Consider the following 19,801-nt stretch of genomic DNA (forward strand, 5'->3'; position numbering starts at 1 on the left):
CACCTGAAGCAGCTGCCTTCTTTCTGGAAGGCCTAGTTGACTGGAGCTGTTAGAGTTCCTTTTCCTCCATTCCAGTGCATTGACTGAATGAACATGTGGGCTGCTTGCAGACGCTACAGAGACAGTAGAGTCACGGGAGTCTTATCGGCTTCCCTGTAATTTTCTTAACAGTAGAAACACAGTTGGTAGGACATTACGTTTGTTCCTTTGTTTTTGGTGTTTGATTTGCAAGGCCAGGTCAACAATTGTCCCCTCACTGTAAGAACACAGTCACAGGGTGCCGGGGCGGCTCACTTGGTAGACCTCTGTCTTAGGCTCAGGTCTGGATGCTGTGGTCCTGGCTTTGAGACCCACTTCTGGCTCCTAGCTCATCAGCAAGTCTGCTTCTCCTTCCCTCTCCGGCCCTCCCACCTGATCCTGCTCTCTCTCAAATAAACATTCTTAATTTAAAAAAAAAAAATCATGAAGGAGCAAAAATCTTGTGTCCCAGAACCACGCAGTTAAGTCACCTGTGTACAAATCAAACATCGACATTTCATGATGTGGGTCCTAGCAGGAGACAGATGCATTTAACTAGATATGTGCAAGAACAAGGGGTTTTTCTCCAAGGGTTTTGTATTGACAATTACCACGGGAAATGATGTTTTGGGAATGCAGTAAATCCATTTGTACTAACAGGAAAACACTGCCATCATATAGCATTGGTTGAGGAAAAGAATTCAATTCAGAGGAAGTATGTGACAGTATTTACGGACACTGAAGCAACACCAGAGTATTTTAGTGCCTGTGTGTTAGACAATTCCAAATGGAATTTCACATGTACTCTGAAATTGCAGGAGGAGGAGGGTACACCTCAAACTGACCAGCTGTTAGGTCTAAAGATCAAGCGATCACTACTGGGGACAACTAAGGGGGATTTTTATTTTATTTAAATATTTTCCAAGTTTATATTCTCTCATTTTTATTTTACGGTTCAAGTTATGCATATTTGTAGATGTTTTCTCTAACTACCGTAACCAATTTTCATACATTTAGGAGCTAAAAAAGAACATTCTACTCTTTATATGCCTGAATTCCAGTGGGCTTGGCTGGGTTTTCTGTTTAGGGTCCAACAAGGTCAGAATCAAGGTTTCATGAGGGATTGGACCTTCTTTGTAGCCTCTAGCAGGGAATCTACCTCAAGGATTCTTGAGACTGTTGACAGCGTTCATCTGCTACTCCCTGTTGATACGTACCCTCTCCATGGTCACAGCTTCTCCATAGTACCCCCAGAGAGAGAAAACATCAACTCTCATTGTTGACTCACACTTTTACCTGTATATTCCATTGAAAAGCTTACTGAGTAATTTATGTAAGTGTGGTTATTGCCTCATGAACTGAAATTACAAACAGCAGTGAATTGTGAATCAAATGCAAATCAGGGAATTAGTGAGAATGAATGAATGAGTGACCTCCTGGAACTCCATCACCCAGAGCTCTACCCGTCCTCGCCCTCTGCCTCTACGCCACATGGTGACCTGAATCTCCACACCTGTCGATATCCATGAACCCCAGCACTCTGCCTGCAATGACGCCTCTAGGCTTCCTCACGCTCTTCCACATTCATATTGTGCATTTTAGACTTTTACACCAGTAAACCCCTCTTCACCTAATTCTAGAGCCCTTAGTCCAAAATCCATTGTCCTGGAATATTCCATTCTTTCCTCCTCATCCGTGGTCATTTATCTCCCCTCCACCCCATCATTCTAATAACTTCAGCCCATTTATTGTGTCTTTTATATCCACTGCCCTCAGTATCTCAGCCATCATTTACCAGGAGTCCTTAGTTTCCTCATGGCCCCACACCCATTATGCTCAACCCCACGCTCCTTTTTTCCCATGGGCCCTTAAGCCTATTGATGCCCACCCTCTCCCAGCTGTGAACATCCCCTCCACCCACATTAAACTCTGTGTCCATTATGTTCCCCAGGCATCAACTTTTCCCCCCACCATTCATCTCTGCTCAGAGTACTGGGCACCCCCAGGCCTCCATTCACAACCAACTATCCCCCTTACACCCCGATGTTCTTTCACCATTCCTAGGCAGTAAGGTTTGTCTGCCTTTTACCCACCCTTGCCTCTGGACTCCCTTTTGCCAAGTAATTCATCACCCATTTTCCCCTTGCTCCCCGTTTTTCCTCCACCCTTTCATTTTCTCAACACACATATGCCTCATTATCAGTAATATCCCTGCATACACCCACCCCCAACCTTCAAACCTGTAGTGCACTTTAATCCCTCAGTGACAGTTAACTCCCTACTGCCTTCCAGCCCTGTTGTGGGTTACACAGAATGCCTCAGATAAACATGCTCACCTCTTCTTCCTCAGTACCCGTAACTGTAACCTCTTGGGGCAATAGGATCTTTGCAGATGTAATCAAGCTAAAATGAGGTCATACTGGATTCAGGTAAACCCGAATTCAATGACTGCAGTCCTAATGAGACGAGGGAAATCAGACACACACACAACACTGTGTGGTGATGAAGCCAGAGACAGAGATCCATCTACCAGCCCAGGAAGATCAAGGAGAGCTGACAGTGCCCAGAAGTCAGAAAGAGGAAAGACTCCATTGTACAGATAAAGTGTGGCTCTGCCAACAGTGTGACTTCAGACACCTAAGAACTTCCAGAAGTGAAAGCCAGAATTTGGGGGCTTCTTTAGCCCCCAATTGTCCTAATTTGTTCCAGCAGCCCTAGAAAACTAACCCAAGTTCTGTCCTCTTCCCCTGTGGCTGTTCCCCCAAACCCCACACTCTGTGCACTCCGTTAATCCCTGTGGCCTCACCTGCCCCCACTGCGTCACTATGCAATGTTTCATAGCAAGACGGTAGACAACCGAATACTGTGGGAACATTTATGAGCCTGCATGAGTTATGTCTGAGAAACTACGGGCTACTTGGTACAGTCAATTGCCAAGATTTTCACTGCACCTGTTTTTTCACACACGTCAGAATCTGAAAGTAATAGGTCTCTCTCAAGTTGCTGTCCACTGCTTTTTTTTCCAAACCCTAGAAAGACAGAGAAGTGGTTCTGAAAGTAACTAGTTGTTTTGAGGGAAGTGGACTACCACCACCAAGATTTATGGAAAAAGGTGTTGGTTTTGAAAGTGGTAAGTACCACCGAGTGACATCCTCCTCCTCATCCTGTACTTCCAAAACCAAAACGGGCGAAAATCCTTCTTGACATTCTGCCAAACACCATACAATTAAAAACATGGCACAAAGTCAGCCCCTTATTTTACAATGACCTTTGCCATGTTCTACTACTCTCTCTGGTTAAAGTTTACGTTGACTGATGGAAGCGTGGCTATCCTTTCTTTTGGATTCCCTTTGCATAGAATATCGTTTTCCACACCTGCACTTTCAGTCTGACTGTGTTCTTACAGCTGAAGTGAGGGCGCCTGGGTGCCTCAGTCGATTAAGTGTCTGCCTTCGGCTCAGGTCATGATCCAGGAGTCCCTGGATGGAGTCCCACATCGGGCTCCTCACTCATCAGGAAGTCTGCTTCTCTCTCTGACCCTGTCCCCTCTCGGGCTCTCTCTCACACTCTCTAAAATAAAATAAAAAATCGGGGCGCCTGGGTGGCACAGTGGTTAAGTGTCTGCCTTCGGCTCAGGGCGTGATCCCAGCGTTGTGGGATCGAGCCCCACATCAGGCTCCTCTGCTATGAGCCTGCTTCTTCCTCTCCCACTCCCCCTGCCTGTGTTCCCTCTCTCGCTGGCTGTCTCTCTCTGTCGAATAAATAAATAAAATCTTTAAAAAAATAAAAATAAAAAAAAATAAAATAAAAAAGAAAAATAAAATAAAATAAAATAAAATAAAATAAAATAAAATAAAATAAAATAAAAACTGATGTGAGTCTCTTGAAAACTGTATACCTTTGGGTCTTGTATTTCTTTCCATTCAGGCAATTTCATTCTCTGGCTTGGAGAACTTAGTCCCTTTATATGTAAAGCAAGAAACAACTCAAGTATGAACTTACTGTTATCATTCTTTGGTTTTTCTGGCTGTTTAGAATTATTTGACCCTTTCTTATTCATTTGCTAACTTTGTGATTTGATGATTTTCTAAAAGGGTATACTTATTTCCTCCCTCTCTCTTCTGTATCTACTACTACATTTTTCATTTTGTGAGTACCATGAGGCCAAAAAAAGACATCTTCTAGGAGTCTATTTTAACTTCTTTCCAGCTTAAGTTTAAATACTAAAACACCTTCAGAATTCCAGTAATTCATTAAAAACGCCGATGTACAACTGTATCTCATTTTATGGAAGAGTTAGATATTCTCTGAAATGTATAAGAATGTCTTCATTTAAACCACATCAGTCCATACCAATGATTACTATGATGAAGACACATCAGCAGTTTACTACACTGCCATCTCTCTTCTCTTCAAGACCAATTAGTAAAACATTTAATTTGTAACAGACAGAATTTTCATTAGTTCTGATAAATGGAGAATGATGTTCTGAACACAGACTTCATGATGACCTCTATCAATGCTAGAACCACAAAAAGAATAGCCATTTAGATTTTTTTCATATATTTTATATTCTATTGTCCTTCATCTTCCACGGAAAATAGATATGCATGGATCCCACCTAAGGAAAAAGGGCATCTCTTATCTTTGACACAACAACAATACCTACATAGTTTCACACACCCACCAGGAATAAATGAATTTTCTGAAGAGTTGTGAGAGTAGAAACACACCGATATTCGCAAGTCACAAACTTCATATAGGGTCAATGGAAACACACACACACTGAAATTACACCCATGCAAAAATCCCTCCCTTCCATCTTCTGAAGAACAGCATATACATTATCTAACTGACTAACCTTGTATTTATTCCTTCTGATGCCATCTCTGGAGTGACTGAAGTACTGCTTTCCACTGTGAATTCTGTGACATATATTTGACATTTGATGTTCAATTAAATACGTTTCTACATACTCCTATCTTTCAAGTTGCTTTTCTTCTCTGAACTCTATAATGATTTCTAAATTGTAAGATAATGTCTTTCCTCATTCATTACGTTTGTACATTTTGAACCAAGCCTACATTTTTGGACACCAAATAAGAATTGAATTCCACCTAAAGGTGTGGCTACTTTCTTGACATGTTAGGGTTTTGCTCCTTCCTGTATGATTAAGGATGAGTTTGAGCAAGTTATGACTTCCAGCTAGAGGACGGCTACAGTCCGTCATTTGTAGTATTTTCCTCAGTATGAACTCTATGATGCTGATGCGGAGTTAGGGATCAACAATCCTTCCAAATTCTCTCAGTCTTCAAATTTGTAAGACGAACCCCACTATGAATTCTGTGATGTACAGTAAGGCATGATTTCTGCTTAAAAGCCTTGCCACATTCTGTACATTTGTAAGGTTTCTCTCTGGTATGAATTCTGTGATGTTCATTAAGGTCTGATTTCTGCTTAAAGGCTTTGCCACATTCTTTACATTTGTGAAGTATCTCTCCAGTATAAATTCTGTGATGTTTAGTAAGGACTGATTTATATATAAAGGCCTTGTGACATTCTTTACATTTCTAAGGTTTCTCTCCACTATGAATTTTGTGATGTTGAGTAAGGTTTGAGCGCCGGTTAAAGGACTTGCCACATTCTTTACATTTGTAAGGTTTCTCTCCACGATGAATTTGGTAATGGCGAGTAAGGTTTGAGGATGAACTAAAGGCGTTGCCACATTCTTTACATTTGTAAGGTTTCTCTCTGGTATGAACTCTGTGATGTTCATTAAGGTTTGATTTGTTCTTAAAGGCTTTGCCACATTCTTTACATTTGTAAGGTCTCTCTCCAGTATGAATTCTGTGATGTTGAATAAGGGCTGATTTAAGGAAAAAGGCCCTGCCACAGTCTTTACATTTGTAAGGTTTCTCTCCAGTATGAATTCTGCGATGTTGCCTAATGACTGATTTAAGGATAAAGGCCTTGCCACATTCTTTACATTTGTACAATTTCTCTCCAATATGAATTTTGTGATGTTCAGTAAGGACTGATTTAACCCTAAAAACCTTGCCACATTCTTTACATTTGTAAGGTTTCTCTCCAGTATGAATTCTCTCATGGTTTCTAAGGGTTGATTTCTCCTTAAAGGCCTTGCAACATTCTTTACATGTGTAAGGTGTCTCTCCTGTATGAATTCTCTCATGCCTGTTAAGGTTTGATTTCTGCTTAAAGGCCTTGCCACATTCTTTACATTTGTAAGGTGTCTCTCCAGTATGAATTCTGTGATGTTGACTAAGGGCTGATTTAAAGATAAAGGCCTTGCCACAGTCTGTACATTTGTAAGGTTTCTCTCCAGTATGAATTCTGTGATGCCCAATAAGGCTTGATGGATGGGTAAAGGCTTTGCGACATTCTTTACATTTGTAAGGTTTCTCTGCAGTATGAATTCTGTGATGTTTAGTAAGGCTTGATTTATGCATAAAGGCCTTGCCACATTCTTTACATTTGTAAGGTTTCTCACCAGTATGAATTCTGTGATGTTGTGTAAGGCTTCCTAGATTGTTGAAAGCTTTGCCACATTCTTTACATTTGTAAGGTTTCTCTCCAGTATGAATCCTCTCATGGATGATAAGGTTTGATTTCTGCTTAAAGGCTTTGCCACATTCTTTACATTTGTAAGGTTTCTCTCCAGTATGAATTCTCTCATGGTTGTTAAGGTCTGATTTCTGCTTAAAGGCTCTGCCACACTGTTTACATTCGTAAGGTCTCTCTCCAGTATGAATTCTGTGATGTCGGATAAGGCCTGATAGATTGCTAAAGACTTTGCCACATTCCTTACATTTATAGGGATTCTCTCCACTACGGACTGTCTTACATATACGTATTCTTGATGACTTGCCAGACATGTTCCCAGGCTTATGATATCCGTATGGGTTTATTCCCACATGAATTCTCTGATGATCACCCACACTGGAGGACTGGTTAAAATCTCTTTCACATTCGTTACCTTTATGAGGATTCTCTCTTATATGCACAGTCTTATATATAAGGTCGGATCTTTGATCAAAGACGTCCCCACACTTAATACGTTCAAAATGGTTCTCCTGAAAATGAGTCCTCAGATGTTTTTTAACATTTGAGCCTTGATCAAATGTTTTTTCACATTCACTGCCTTGAGCAATTCTGTCTCCATTGAAAATGCCCAGGTAAGTTTGTAGGGGTGACTCTTCGGTGAGGGACTTCTCAAGTGGACCCCACTTAGCAGTTGTTTCTTCATTTTTGAACCTCTGAAGTGTAGAAATATTTGACTGAAAGGTCAATCTAATTCTCTTTTCAACACTGTTCAAATCATTATTTTCAGCACGGACTAGGTAACTTTCCAGATTTTCCACATTCTCTTTCCATGTACATGTAGGCTTAAAGAGTTTATTGGAGCTCTTGCTTACAGAAACACCCTGCTTTACAGAAAGAGTGGAGTTAATACGGAGGGTTTTACAAACTGTTTTATATCCCTCGCCATCTTGGACAGTGAGAGTCTTATTATGGGCGGCAGTCTCAATTTGGACATATCCTTTACAATCATGATCACGGTCTATCATTAAGTGTAACTTCTCAAGGGCACTATGTTTATAACGACCGACTGACACATTTTGAAACGAGGCTTCTTTGCACGGCTCTGGCAGGAAGCTCAGGGCGCCATGTGAAGTTAACACTGAAAGATATTGAATAATAGAAAAGTCAAGTCATTCCACTTCCTACTTTCAGATAAATACACTGATGACGTCTAACATACAACCATAAAATCAATCAGAAAGCGTCAGCAAGATGGTTGAGAAGGAATCATCAGGACTTCATTCCTCCATGGACACATAAACTTGCACACAACACATGGGCCACATACCTAAACAGATAATTCTGTAGCACTGTCATTGTGTAACACAAATCCCACTCCTCTCCCTCTAATAATCAGGAAAAGTACCACTATGAGCCCAAAATCAGAGGAAGGAAGGAATTACTTTTAAAGACTTCTTTGAGAGAGAGAGGTAGGAAGGGAGAGAGAAGGGAGAGCATGATTGAGGTGAGGGCCAAAAGGAATGGGTAAGTAGATTCCCCACCGAGCAGGGAGTCTGACACAGGATTCAATCCCACGATCCTGAGATCATGACTTGAACAGAAGTCAAAAGATTAACTGACTGAGCCATTCTGGTGCCCAGTGGAAAAAAGGAAATTTAAACAAACATGAAACAGAAATGAACAATGTAGGATTTAGAAAAAATAGGAAAATGGCAATGATGGGAGGATTTCGATTTCAGAAAAAAAAACAAAAATCAAAACTGACAGACCTATAAGTAAATCAAGTAAGAATGAAAAAGACCAACTAAAAATTGGAAGCCGTGAAAGCAGACACAGTATCACTGATAGCATAGAAATAAAAACAATTATAAGGCAATGATACATAACTATATGCCGAGAAATAGATACCAAATAATATCAAAAATATATAAACAACCAGGACTCCATCACAAATATACATTTTTAAAAACCTCCACTGATCTACAACTACATAGATTGAAAAAAAAAATTTGAAAAAATGCTCAACAAAGAAAAGTCTGTTGCCAGAGGAGTTCACTGCAATTTTCTTACAAATATATAATGAGAAATTACTTCAAATCTCCTCAAACATTTCCAAGCAGTAAAGAGAAGGGAGCTGCTGAGAACACTCTCTGTGACACCAGCACTACCAGGTTATTGAAGCCAAAGTACCGCTGCTACAAGGAAAGGCTGCAAGCTACCACCTGTGAGGAAGATTCAATGTGAAGTCAACAATAAAATAAAGCCAACTGAATCAAAAGCACACTCCACCATTTTATAATATAAACAAGTGAGAATTCTTCTGGGAATTCAAGGGTATTTCAACATACGGAAGACTATCAATTTGAGCTTGCAAGTTAATAGAATGTGTGTCAAAAATGACACCATCAGAAGCAGCTGACTCACTGGGTTGCTTAAGGGTCTCACTCTTGATTTCAGCTCAGGTCATGATCTCGTGGTCGAGGGATGGAGCCCACGTTGGGCTCCATGCACAGGAGGGAATCTGAGATTCTCTCTCTCCCACTGTCCCTCCCCCTCTTTGGGAGCTCTTTGTCTTTCTCTCTCTAAAAGAAATAACTCCATGTTTTTAAAAATAGCACGACTGAGGTGCCTACGTGGCTCAGTCAGTGAAGCTTCTGCCTTCGGGATCATAATCTGAGCCAAAGGCAGACACATCACTGACTGAGCTGCCCAGATGCCCCTCTACTGTTTTTTTCTTAAGAGGACATCACAGGGAAATAGAAAAAGAACGAACTTAGCTGAAAATCACTAGGAGGATATTTCAAAGTGAAATCAGAAATAAACAGATACCAAAATAAACAATCATATTGAAAGCAATGCCAGGTTTTACAAAACAAACAAAACTGGCAATGCTTTAACGACATTACCTAAGAAGAAAAGAAGACTCAAAATCCAAAAAGAGAAATGGAAAAAAAAAAAGAGAGACAACCCATAACCACAGAAATATATACTGTGATAACAGATTACTATAAACAGTTATATACAAACAATTTAGATAAACTAGAAAAAAAGATAATTCTTAAAAAACAGAAGTTATCACGTTTGAAATATGAACTTCGTACTATGAAATAGCAAGTCTTCTTAGACCAAATACATAAATAAAAGTTGAATTTGTAATAAAGATCCCCCCAGTATCAAAAACCCCAAGACTCCATGCCTTCATTGGTCCATTTGAACAAATACTTAAAAAGGCAAACAAACTTCAGAAATAGCAGAATAGAGGGAACACAACCATAATCATTCTAGGAGGCCAGCGTTGGTACCAGCATAAAGACGATACTAGAACAAAAATGTCTACTTTGTCTGATGAAATTATTGTTACTCTGGCTTTCTTTGCACACCCGTTTTCATCTTATCTTTTTCAATCCGCAGGTGTCTTTAGGTTTAAAATTAGACTTTTGGGATCTGCGAACCTCAGTCAGCTCAGCATCTACCTTTGTCTCAGGTCGTGATCTTGAGATCCTGGGACTGAGCCCTGTATCAGGCTCCCCACCTCTCATGGAGTCTGCTTGTCCCTCCCCCTCAGACCCTCACTCTGCTTATGCTTTTTCTCTCTCAAAAAAATAAAATAAAAAATAAAATAAAAATGAGGCTTTTGTTTGCAGCATATAGATGGGTCTGGTTTTTTTTTAATGCATTTAGACACCTTATATGTCTTGAGTGACTGAAAATGTACTATACACTCCAAAGTAATTATTCAGAGACGTGTTTACTGCCATTCTAGGTCTTGTTTTGCCATTGTTTCTGGAGATTTTCTCTGATGCTTTCTTGTCCGTATCACTTTTGCTGTCTCACCTGCACTCAAGATACTGCTTTACTACTTCTTGAACGGCTGGTTCATTGGTCAGGTTAATTCCACCCCTCCACGGTGAATTTCACCAGCCACTCCTCTGCCACACCTTTTTCTTTTCCTTCGTCCTCCTGCCATGTCTAACACATTCTTGGAACTAGCTCTCTCGTTGACAAGCAGTGCAGGGACAATCTGCTTGTGGTTGCAAGGCTAGATTTCTTACCTTGGACTCCAGTCAATACACAGCCTTCAAAAATATCAAGTGTTCCCTCTACCTTACTTGTTCCCACTGTTTCATGGTACAGGAGCTCTTCTGTGTTTAATTCAGGCTTCCTCCTAAATCTGACTTTGCGTTAATAGGAGCACGTACATAAAAATCCATTGTATTTAACAGTATTACCCAAAGAAACCACTTATAGAAAGAAGACTTAATGAGCATGTGGCCATTATCACATACAGTTTAACGATGAGAGAGGAGAGCCCACTGCAGGGGAAACATCTTAAGAAGCTCTCACAGAAATGACGCTTCTTCAGGTGTCTTCTGGGGGCTCAGTCAGTGAGGAAGTGAATGCTGTGTTCCTCCTGGGAACTCTCACTTCTCTCCCATGTCCTCTCTTTTCACTAGTATTGTGTTACAAATAAATTCACTTTCCTAAGTTTCTAACCTACCATGAACACATAGGATTCCCTTGCTGTGCAGAGCTGGGTAGCTTTCGTTTACACGCAACTTCAGAAAAAGTAGTTTAAGTGATACATGTTTAGGCATATCTGTGTCTAGTTTTCTTTCTTTTCTATTAAACAACACCTGACATGCAATGTTACATTACTTCAGGTGTACCGCATAGACATTTGACTACTCTCTAGGTTCTCCTATGCTCACCCCAAGTGTAGCTACCAGCTGTCACCTTAGGACCCTATTAAAACATCACTGACCATCTTTGCTATGCTGACCCATTATCCCTATGACATATGAATCCCTTAACTGGAAAGCTGTACTTCCCATTCCTATTTACCCATCTTGTCCATCCTCCATCCTATTCCACTCTGGGAAACAGCAGCTGCTTGTTTGTATTTATGGGTCTATTTTTGCTTTTTGGTTGTTCCTCCCTGCAATTTGAGACAATGGGAATAGACCTAGAAAAGGTATTGTGCTAAGTGAGAGAAGTTGGACAGAGAAAGTCATAAATAGTATAACGTCACTTTTAGGTACAAACTAAAAAAAATAAAATGTGAACAAAGAAAAGCACAAAAACACCCATAAATATCCATTTTTTTTTAAACTAAGGTCCATGGATAGTCCCAAGAACGCCAAAAATTCCAAGACTCCACACATTCTATAAAGTAACAAGTTGGCCTGTAACAACCTAGCAATGCTGCTTGGAGACAGAGGACTCCGCGGTCACAGTCCGCAGGACCTCGTGGCTCATGACACAACAAACACCATGAGCTTCTTTGTCACACTGACGTCACGTACCCGCTGCGTAGCCCAAATCCTACACGTAGATGCCGCACGTGCGGACAGTCTGTATCACATCTTTGAGGCCCTGTGCGTACGAAACCCAGTGTCTTAAAGGACCATCTAGCCTATCTACCTGAACTTTGCCACGGAAGGAGAGATCTCTACTTCCCTATATGATAAAACAATCTGTGCTCTATCCATGGTCAACACTATCACTATATTCCAAAGCGTTCTTATACACAAACTTCAATGAAAAGATAAGAAGAAATGTTTAGTGTCTTCATCCATAAAATGTGGAGAAACATAAATCCATAGAGAATCGTCTCCAAACATTACCCATCATTCAGTTTAACCCCGGCTTGGCTCCTGCCTCATTTTCCCATGTGTACAGCACCTCGTCAAATACTCCTTAATCTGACCCAAGATCTGGGAGAAAATCTATTCACTTTATATCATGAAACACTGCTAAACACTATGATCCCCAGGATCAATACAGAAGAATCCCGTGAGCTGTAACATTCTCTTGTAAAAATCCCCATAGCTCTTGTATTTGAACAGGTAAAAAAATCCCAATGCCCATGAGAATCTCCCTTCAATTTCTGCTGTGAGTTTTCAAAGGGAGAGGGGTGAAGATACAACAGAGCAAAAGCATACAACTTATATGCATCTCAACAGATGAGAGGATTTTACATATCTCACCAGGAAGAGTAAGCCCTACATGTAGTGGAATCATGGCCCATTACAGTAAAAGGGCTGAGGATTGAGAGAAACACATAAGAATTGGAGCAGAGGTGTTCAACGGGGAATAGTAACAACAGCCATGTAGACATACAAGATGCAGGAGGTTGAGTCAAATGAAACCGAAATGTCACACTGACAAAAGTACTTTTGGGGGCTCTGAACTTAGGTAAAGACCTGGAGGAAATGTTCATCTTATGAACAGACATGACCTACTGCTTGTGCCTCTAAAAGATGGAAATCAAGGAACCGCGGGTGTAGATCAGGAGCTCACAATATGATTTCAGGGAAAGATAACAATGCTGGATACAGCAAATGTATAATTTTCTTCTGACATTCACAGCAGTATCCATAATAGGTTTTCCTTCAGGATGTTCTGCTGCTCATTCAGCACTGACATACAGAGGAAGATGAGAAGCTCGTGGACTTGAAAGCTCTGACTTGACCTCCTTCCAAGCAGGGTACAGATGGCTAACCTTAATGGTCTAGAAGACACCCAAGACCCACACTGCACTACAATGGACACACCCCTGGCCACTCTGTAATGATACCAAAGAAGTCGACACCCAAAATCATGACAGAAATCTCGTCACCCAAAAGCCGTCACTCTTGGTGGGACTCCTTAGGAGACCATGACGAATGTGTTGACCATACTCATGCTTGGCAGTAACATCTATAGAACGTAACCTAAGCCCAGGGAAGTAAAGGGAGAGAGATCATGGTAAAGACAGCCATCGGTTTGCCAAGATTCCAGCTACACTCTATGACAATTACATTATCGCTACTGCCAAGCCCTGAGAAAGCATTCCACTGTGGGAATAAGGGAATCATCATTCACTGAGCAGCTGGATGGCTACTCGGTAGTGCATGCAACTCCTGAGCTCAAAGTTTTAAGGTTAAGCCCCCTGTTGATTATAGAGATTATTTAAAAACAAAATCTTAAACAAGAGAAAACCTCAGTCACTACACAAACCACAGAAGACGCTATTTAATACATTCCTCAGCAATAGTGTAAGAGAATTAATGATGTTATTAGAAAAATAGAAAGGAGTGTATTTCTGTGGTCTTGGTATAAGAGACTATTTCTAAAAATGGGAAAAACCACAAACCGTGGGATGTGTGGGTGGCTCAGTCGGTAAAATGTCCACCTTCAGCTCAGGTTACGATCCTAGGGGCTGGGATAGAGTCCCGAACGGGGATCTTCGCTCTTCGGGAAGCCTGCTTCTCCCTCTGCATGCTGCTGCCCCTGCTTGCCCCCCCCCCCCCCGACAAATAAATAAAATATTTTTTAAAAAGGAATGTATCCATTTATTTAGAGAAAGAGCATGTGAGACTATAGCAGGGGAGGGCCAGAGGGAGAGGGAGACAGAGAAGCCCTAGAAAAAGTCCACTGAGCCCAAGCCCACTCTGGGGCTCCATCCCAAGACCCCAAGATCGTGACCTGAGTCAAAATAAAGACATGGATGCTTCACTGACTAAGTCACCACGCACAGCTCTCTATCTTACATTAATGTAAATAATGATTCCCTGAAGACTTACTCCACCCTGACTTCTATCACTCCTCTACGTCAACCACAAACGGCATCTCCACGTGCACTTTCCTCACACACCGTACACCACAGCTTTGCCACGTTTTTGACATTTGTAGGATTTCTATCATTGTACGCTCTCTGATGTTTAGGAAGTTGTAGTTCTGCTTAAAGGTTCGCCACATGTTTTTCTTTTATTTACATTCCTCAGCCTTCTCACCACTATGTACTACCTTATGTTGATACGTTTTGAGTGGTAGTCAAAGGCTTTGCCACATTGTTTACATGTGTAAGATTTGTTTCCCATATGAAATCTCTGTCGTTGACCAAGTTCTGAAGACTAGTACAGATGTTTGCCAGAGTTACTACATTCAGAAGTCTTCTCTCCAGTGAGGACACAATGATGTACGCTAAGATTGGAGCTTCCATTAAAGACGTTCCCACATGTATTACTGTTACACTAGTTCTCTGGAAACTGATTCCCTGAGGCTTATTAAGATTTGACCCTTGATTCATGTTTTTCCAACATTCATTCAACTGATATGTTCTGTCTCCATTATAAACACCTCAGTAATTCTGGAAGCTAGAAAGGCCTTTAGTCAGGACTCCGAGTGCACAACACATAACAAGAAAAATTGCTCCACGTTATGTATTATGGATAACTACAGAACAGTGACTTTTCCATAAAGACCCCGTACCATGTCCATCAAAATCAGAGTGATTACAAAAAGGACAGATGATGTGTTGAAGAATAATGAACCTTCTACAAGACTTCTCAAATCAATCCCTTCTAGAATTTTTATCTTCCTTTTTCCATGCCTCACTTTCACAGATGTTCCTGTGCATGACTCATCCAAACTGATATTTTCAGTAATTATCTTCAGCATGGACTAGGGGGACTTTCTAGAATTTACAAAGGCCCATTCAAAGAATATGTATGTATAAAAATGGATTTAGTTTCTTGGGTTAAAAGACATCGTTCTGAGGGGTACCTGGGTGGCGCAGTCGTTAAGCGTCTGCCTTTGGCTCAGGTCGTGATCCCGGCGTTCTGGGATCGAGCCCCACATCAGGCTCCTCCCCTAGGAGCCTTCTTCTTCCTCTCCCACTCCCCCTACTTGTGTTCCCTCTCTCGCTGGCTGTCTCTGTCAAATAAATAAATAAAATCTTTAAAAAAAAAAAAAAAAGAAAAAAGACATCATTCTGAAAATATAACGGACTTAGGTGGGGTTCAACCCCCATGCCCCACAGAATGTTTTACCCTTGAACTCTTCTGGTAGGAGGGAGTTCATTACAGGTAATTGTCCCACTTTGCTTTGATTCATAATAACACCCTTTCTGCCCTTTGCTCCCCCATCACATTACTAGCCATTCATAAGTATAGATACTCAGGGCTCAGGGCTAGAGCTTCCATCCATTCCCATATCACAATCTTCTTTGCCTCTCTTTACTAACAGGCCTAGGGCATTATGGAAAAACACAATGAAAAGATACAAAATAAGTTATTCCACTCACTATGCTCACATGCATATACATTAAAGTGCTAATATGGGGCGCCTGGGTGGCACAGCGGTTAAGCGTCTGCCTTCGGCTCAGGGCGTGATCCCGGCGTTCCGGGATCGAGTCCCACATCAGGCTCCTCCGCTGGGAGCCTGCTTCTTCCTCTCCCACTCCCCTTGCTTGTGTTCCCTCTCTCGCTGGCTGTTTCTCTCTGTCAAATTAATAAATAAGATCTTTAAAAAAAAAAAAAAGTGCTAACATGCCCCATTAATAACTACCCTAGGGCATCAGCAAATGAGGAACTGGAAGCACTTGGCCTTTGCTCTTCCATGGAGACAAAAATGGACCAAATTACCTTTTAGAGCGCTCCAGAAGCCAGCTGGGAGAACCCAACACACCCAGCAATTACCAATGCAGAGGAGCCACATCAAAGAGACAAAGGAAGGCTTTGACACTTGCTCACGCCAGCTGCTCACCCTCCCTGACACTCCATGGCCACACTGTGAGGAAACTCCTACACGTGAGTGACCTGTGTGTTCAGTGATCTGACCTCTCTGCAGCTGCCTGAGGAACGGACGGCACTTCTGTCACGCACAACATGGAAAAAAGAGGGAAGGAGCGCGCCCTCTGGAAGCACTGTGGTAGCTGCTCAGATAAAACGGAGTATTTGTTCAGACACAGACAGATAATAGAGCTGAAGGGAAACAGAGGAAGGTATCACGGGCTGTAAAGTAACTGCACTTTCATAACCTGGGAAATTACAAGAATGTCGACACGACAAATACCCAGAATATGTGTGACACGCACCATAATTACTATGATCTGTGTGCTTTAAAACAGAGCAAGTCCAGAAACCTGGGCCCAGAGGCTCTTTTTTTTTAAATCGCGAGATGTCAGCAAAAGATCACAAGGCTACAAAGAAATAGAAAAATGTGTTCCAATCACAAGAACAAATTAAATCCCACAAACGGACCCTCAATCAATGAAGAACTCTGCATTGCACGACAAAGGTGTAAGCATCATAAAGCTGTGCATGGAGACAGGAGGAGACAACAGATAGGGAACTAAATGGTACCAGCAAACTGGGCACGACCAAAATGTAACCCAAAGAGACAAAGTATATCAACCAACCACCCAGGAACTGGGAGCTGAAGAATACAATCACTGAATTTAAAAACACACCAATGGGTCACCCACAGACTTGCTCAAGCAGAAGAAAGAATCCGACAAGCTAAAAACCCCTTGTTTTAAACTGTCTACTAAGACGACCAAGGAAAAATGGGGGAAAGGACACGGACTGGGGACTCAGGAGACACCTAAGTGGATTGATATGTACATTAAGGGGACCCCATAAGGAGAGGAGAGTGAAACAGGGAAGAGAGTTGACACGAAGAACTAAAGGCTTTTACTTCACACTTATGTGCAAAAGGGAGACCAACTGAACAAACTCAGTAATTCACAGTAGGATCAATGTCAAGACATGAACACAGTGACTCATTATAAATAACCTACCAACAATTACAGGTGAGGGGCACCTGGGTGGCTCAGCTGGTTCAGTGCCTGCCTTAGGCTCAGGTCATGATTCCACAAGCCTGGGATCAAGCCCCACATAGTGCTCCCTGCTCACCACTCCCCCTGCTTATGTGTCTGTTCCCTCTCCCTTGCTGACCACTGCGGACCACTGCCGTGCTTGTGTGTCTGCTCGCCCTCTCTCTCTCTCTCTCTCTCTCCCCATCATATAAAGAAATAAAACCTTAGAGGTGCCTGGGTAGCACAGTCGTTAAGCGTCTGCCTTCGGCTCAGGGCGTGATCCTGGCGTTATGGGATCGAGCCCCACATCAGGTTCCTCCGCTGGAAGCGTGCTTCTTCCTCTCCCACTCCCCCTGCTTGTGTTCCCTATCTGGCTGGCTGTATCTCTGTCAAATAAATAAATAAAATCTTTTAAAAAACAACAAAAAAAAAGAAATAAAACCTTAAAAAAAAAACAAAACACAGACGAAAAGAGAATTTTGAAAAAGCCTGACAAGAGCAACTCCTCTTCTGCAGGAGAGCCCCTGTAAGATGATTACTGCAGTTCTCAGCAGACCCTATAGGAAGAAGGGAATGGGATCGTGTATTCGAGTACAGAAAGATTCAGTCTACACCAAGAGTCATCTACCTGGCATAATCTACCTGTTTTCCACGAAGGTGGAAATGAAAACAATGCCTAGTAAAAGACCCTTCAAGTTACTAGTAAACCTGTCCTACAAGAAACGTGAAAGGAAGTCTTTCTGGTTGGAAACCAAGGATTCTAAAGGGTAACTGAAACCACAGGACAACATAAAACTCCTGCTCATGTCAGTACGTACCCAATTCTAGAAACCTGCAGTGCTGTAATGAGGTAGCCCAATCACTTGTATTTCTGCTACAGAATTGTCTTAAACAAAAGCATAAAATGCAGAAATCTGCATAATAAACTACACCACATAAAAGATAGAACTTGTGATAGTGGTAACATCCAGCAGGTTCAGGGACAGAGAGGATGAAGGAGAAAAGTTGCCTATAAAATTGACGACAGCAGTTGAAAACGGTTTGCTATACCTTTAAGATGTTTTAAGGAATCTCTAAGGCAACCAGAATGAAAATACATACAGAAGACAGAAAAGTGAATGACAATGGTGTCAAAGCATATCATGGGTATAACACCATAATTAACATAAAATATAATACCTCTTTAACATACAGACGTAGAAAAAAATTTAAAAATTGCTTTCGATTCACCACAGTGCTTCTCATGCAAAGAGAATATAAATTCAACAATAAACAGATGTTGAAATTATTGCGAGTACTGTAACAACTCTCCTAGATATGCTAGAACATTCACCACCACCAGAAATACACAAGACGAGTTACACACTCTGTAGGGGTGATATTTCATAGACACATACATAATGTTCCTGGGAAAGGGCACAAACCTGATTCACATTTAAGCCACACATTGTTCAAAAGTGTACTGTGTTGAAAACGGTCATCCTATAACGAAATACATTGGTAAAAAAACCAAAAATCCACAACTAACTAATGTTGAGGAAAGTCCCATATGAAAGGAAGCACGTTATTAAGGAATTCCAAAATGAGAACAAGCCGAAACTGAACTGAAAAAAATGCCACATAATGCAATACATGAATTATTTAAAAGGAAACCTTCAATAGAGCGATAATCTTAAACTCTGTGTATCCATGAAAAACAGACATCTTCAATTCTGGCATAAGTTCACTGACAGTAAAACTGAACGGAATATTCATTAAAATCAACCATGAAAAGGTGTAATGAAAAATATTATGAATAAGGACTTAAGGGACATCAAAAAATGTATTCTGTTACTCATATATTTCTCCCCTTACACAGATTTCAAGGATATAACCCATTGTTTAGAACAAAGCAGAGAAGCAAAAACCTTCCCTTTCTAAATAAACACCATCACAGTTATAAAATATGCTGACAATCATTTAATAAAAAATAACTACAGGCCAGTAAATCCAGACACATTCTGAGGAAAGTACTAAGATAACCTTATGATTAATTATTCCTGAAGTAAAATTCCATTCAGTAACAGAACATTCTTGTCAATACGGGAATTTTACTATCTACATCACTTCTTATAAAGCATATGCCCACATCATATCAGAACTTTTGATCTAAGAAGAGCTGAGTCTCACAGACAACTAATAAGAAAGTGAAAACATATGACAAAGTCACAGGAACTTGTTATTATACGAGACAAAATTAGAAAATGATGCACTTATTAAGAAGCTAAGAATTGAGACATAACTATAGGCTGCAGGTTTCAAAAGTTGTAAATCCCATATAACATTACTTTGTGTAAGAAATCTACGGAACAAATAGAGGCATTAACTTATTTCACCACTGAGGAATGGAACGCATGGAGGGGAAACATCTTCTTCCCGTTAATACAAAGGGAAATGAACATTTCAAGTGAAATAAAGGAGTATATTTTCTCCTGTTAGGGAAGTGCTTTGTTACCTGATGACATTGCTCAGTCTCCATTATGTACGATTAAGACTGAAGCCTCCGTAACACTGGAAAGCATGGACCAGAAAACATGTGATGTCTGCTTCCAGTGCTGCGGGGATTCCCGCCCGAATCCCCAGTACGCCCCACACAACTGT

The 19,801-nt window shown here is 41.0% G+C and overlaps 2 protein-coding genes across 2 annotated transcripts in view; both read right to left on the bottom strand.

Moving 5' to 3' along the window:
- Window positions 1-19,801, bottom strand: part of LOC103657337 (zinc finger protein 91-like) — a 686,132-nt gene that overhangs the window by 655,645 nt on the left and 10,686 nt on the right. The gene's annotated exons all lie outside the window — the stretch shown is intronic.
- On the bottom strand, window positions 3,890-8,183 carry LOC103657338 (zinc finger protein 852-like). The gene is given in 2 exon segments (XM_008684786.2): window positions 3,890-6,394; window positions 6,396-8,183. Coding segments are annotated over 2 exon segments (2,274 nt in total). The 5' UTR covers window positions 7,605-8,183; the 3' UTR covers window positions 3,890-5,329.

This window comes from Ursus maritimus, unplaced genomic scaffold (genome assembly GCF_017311325.1).
Source record: "Ursus maritimus isolate PB19 unplaced genomic scaffold, ASM1731132v1 scaffold_19, whole genome shotgun sequence".
NCBI classification, from domain to species: Eukaryota; Metazoa; Chordata; class Mammalia; order Carnivora; family Ursidae; genus Ursus; species Ursus maritimus.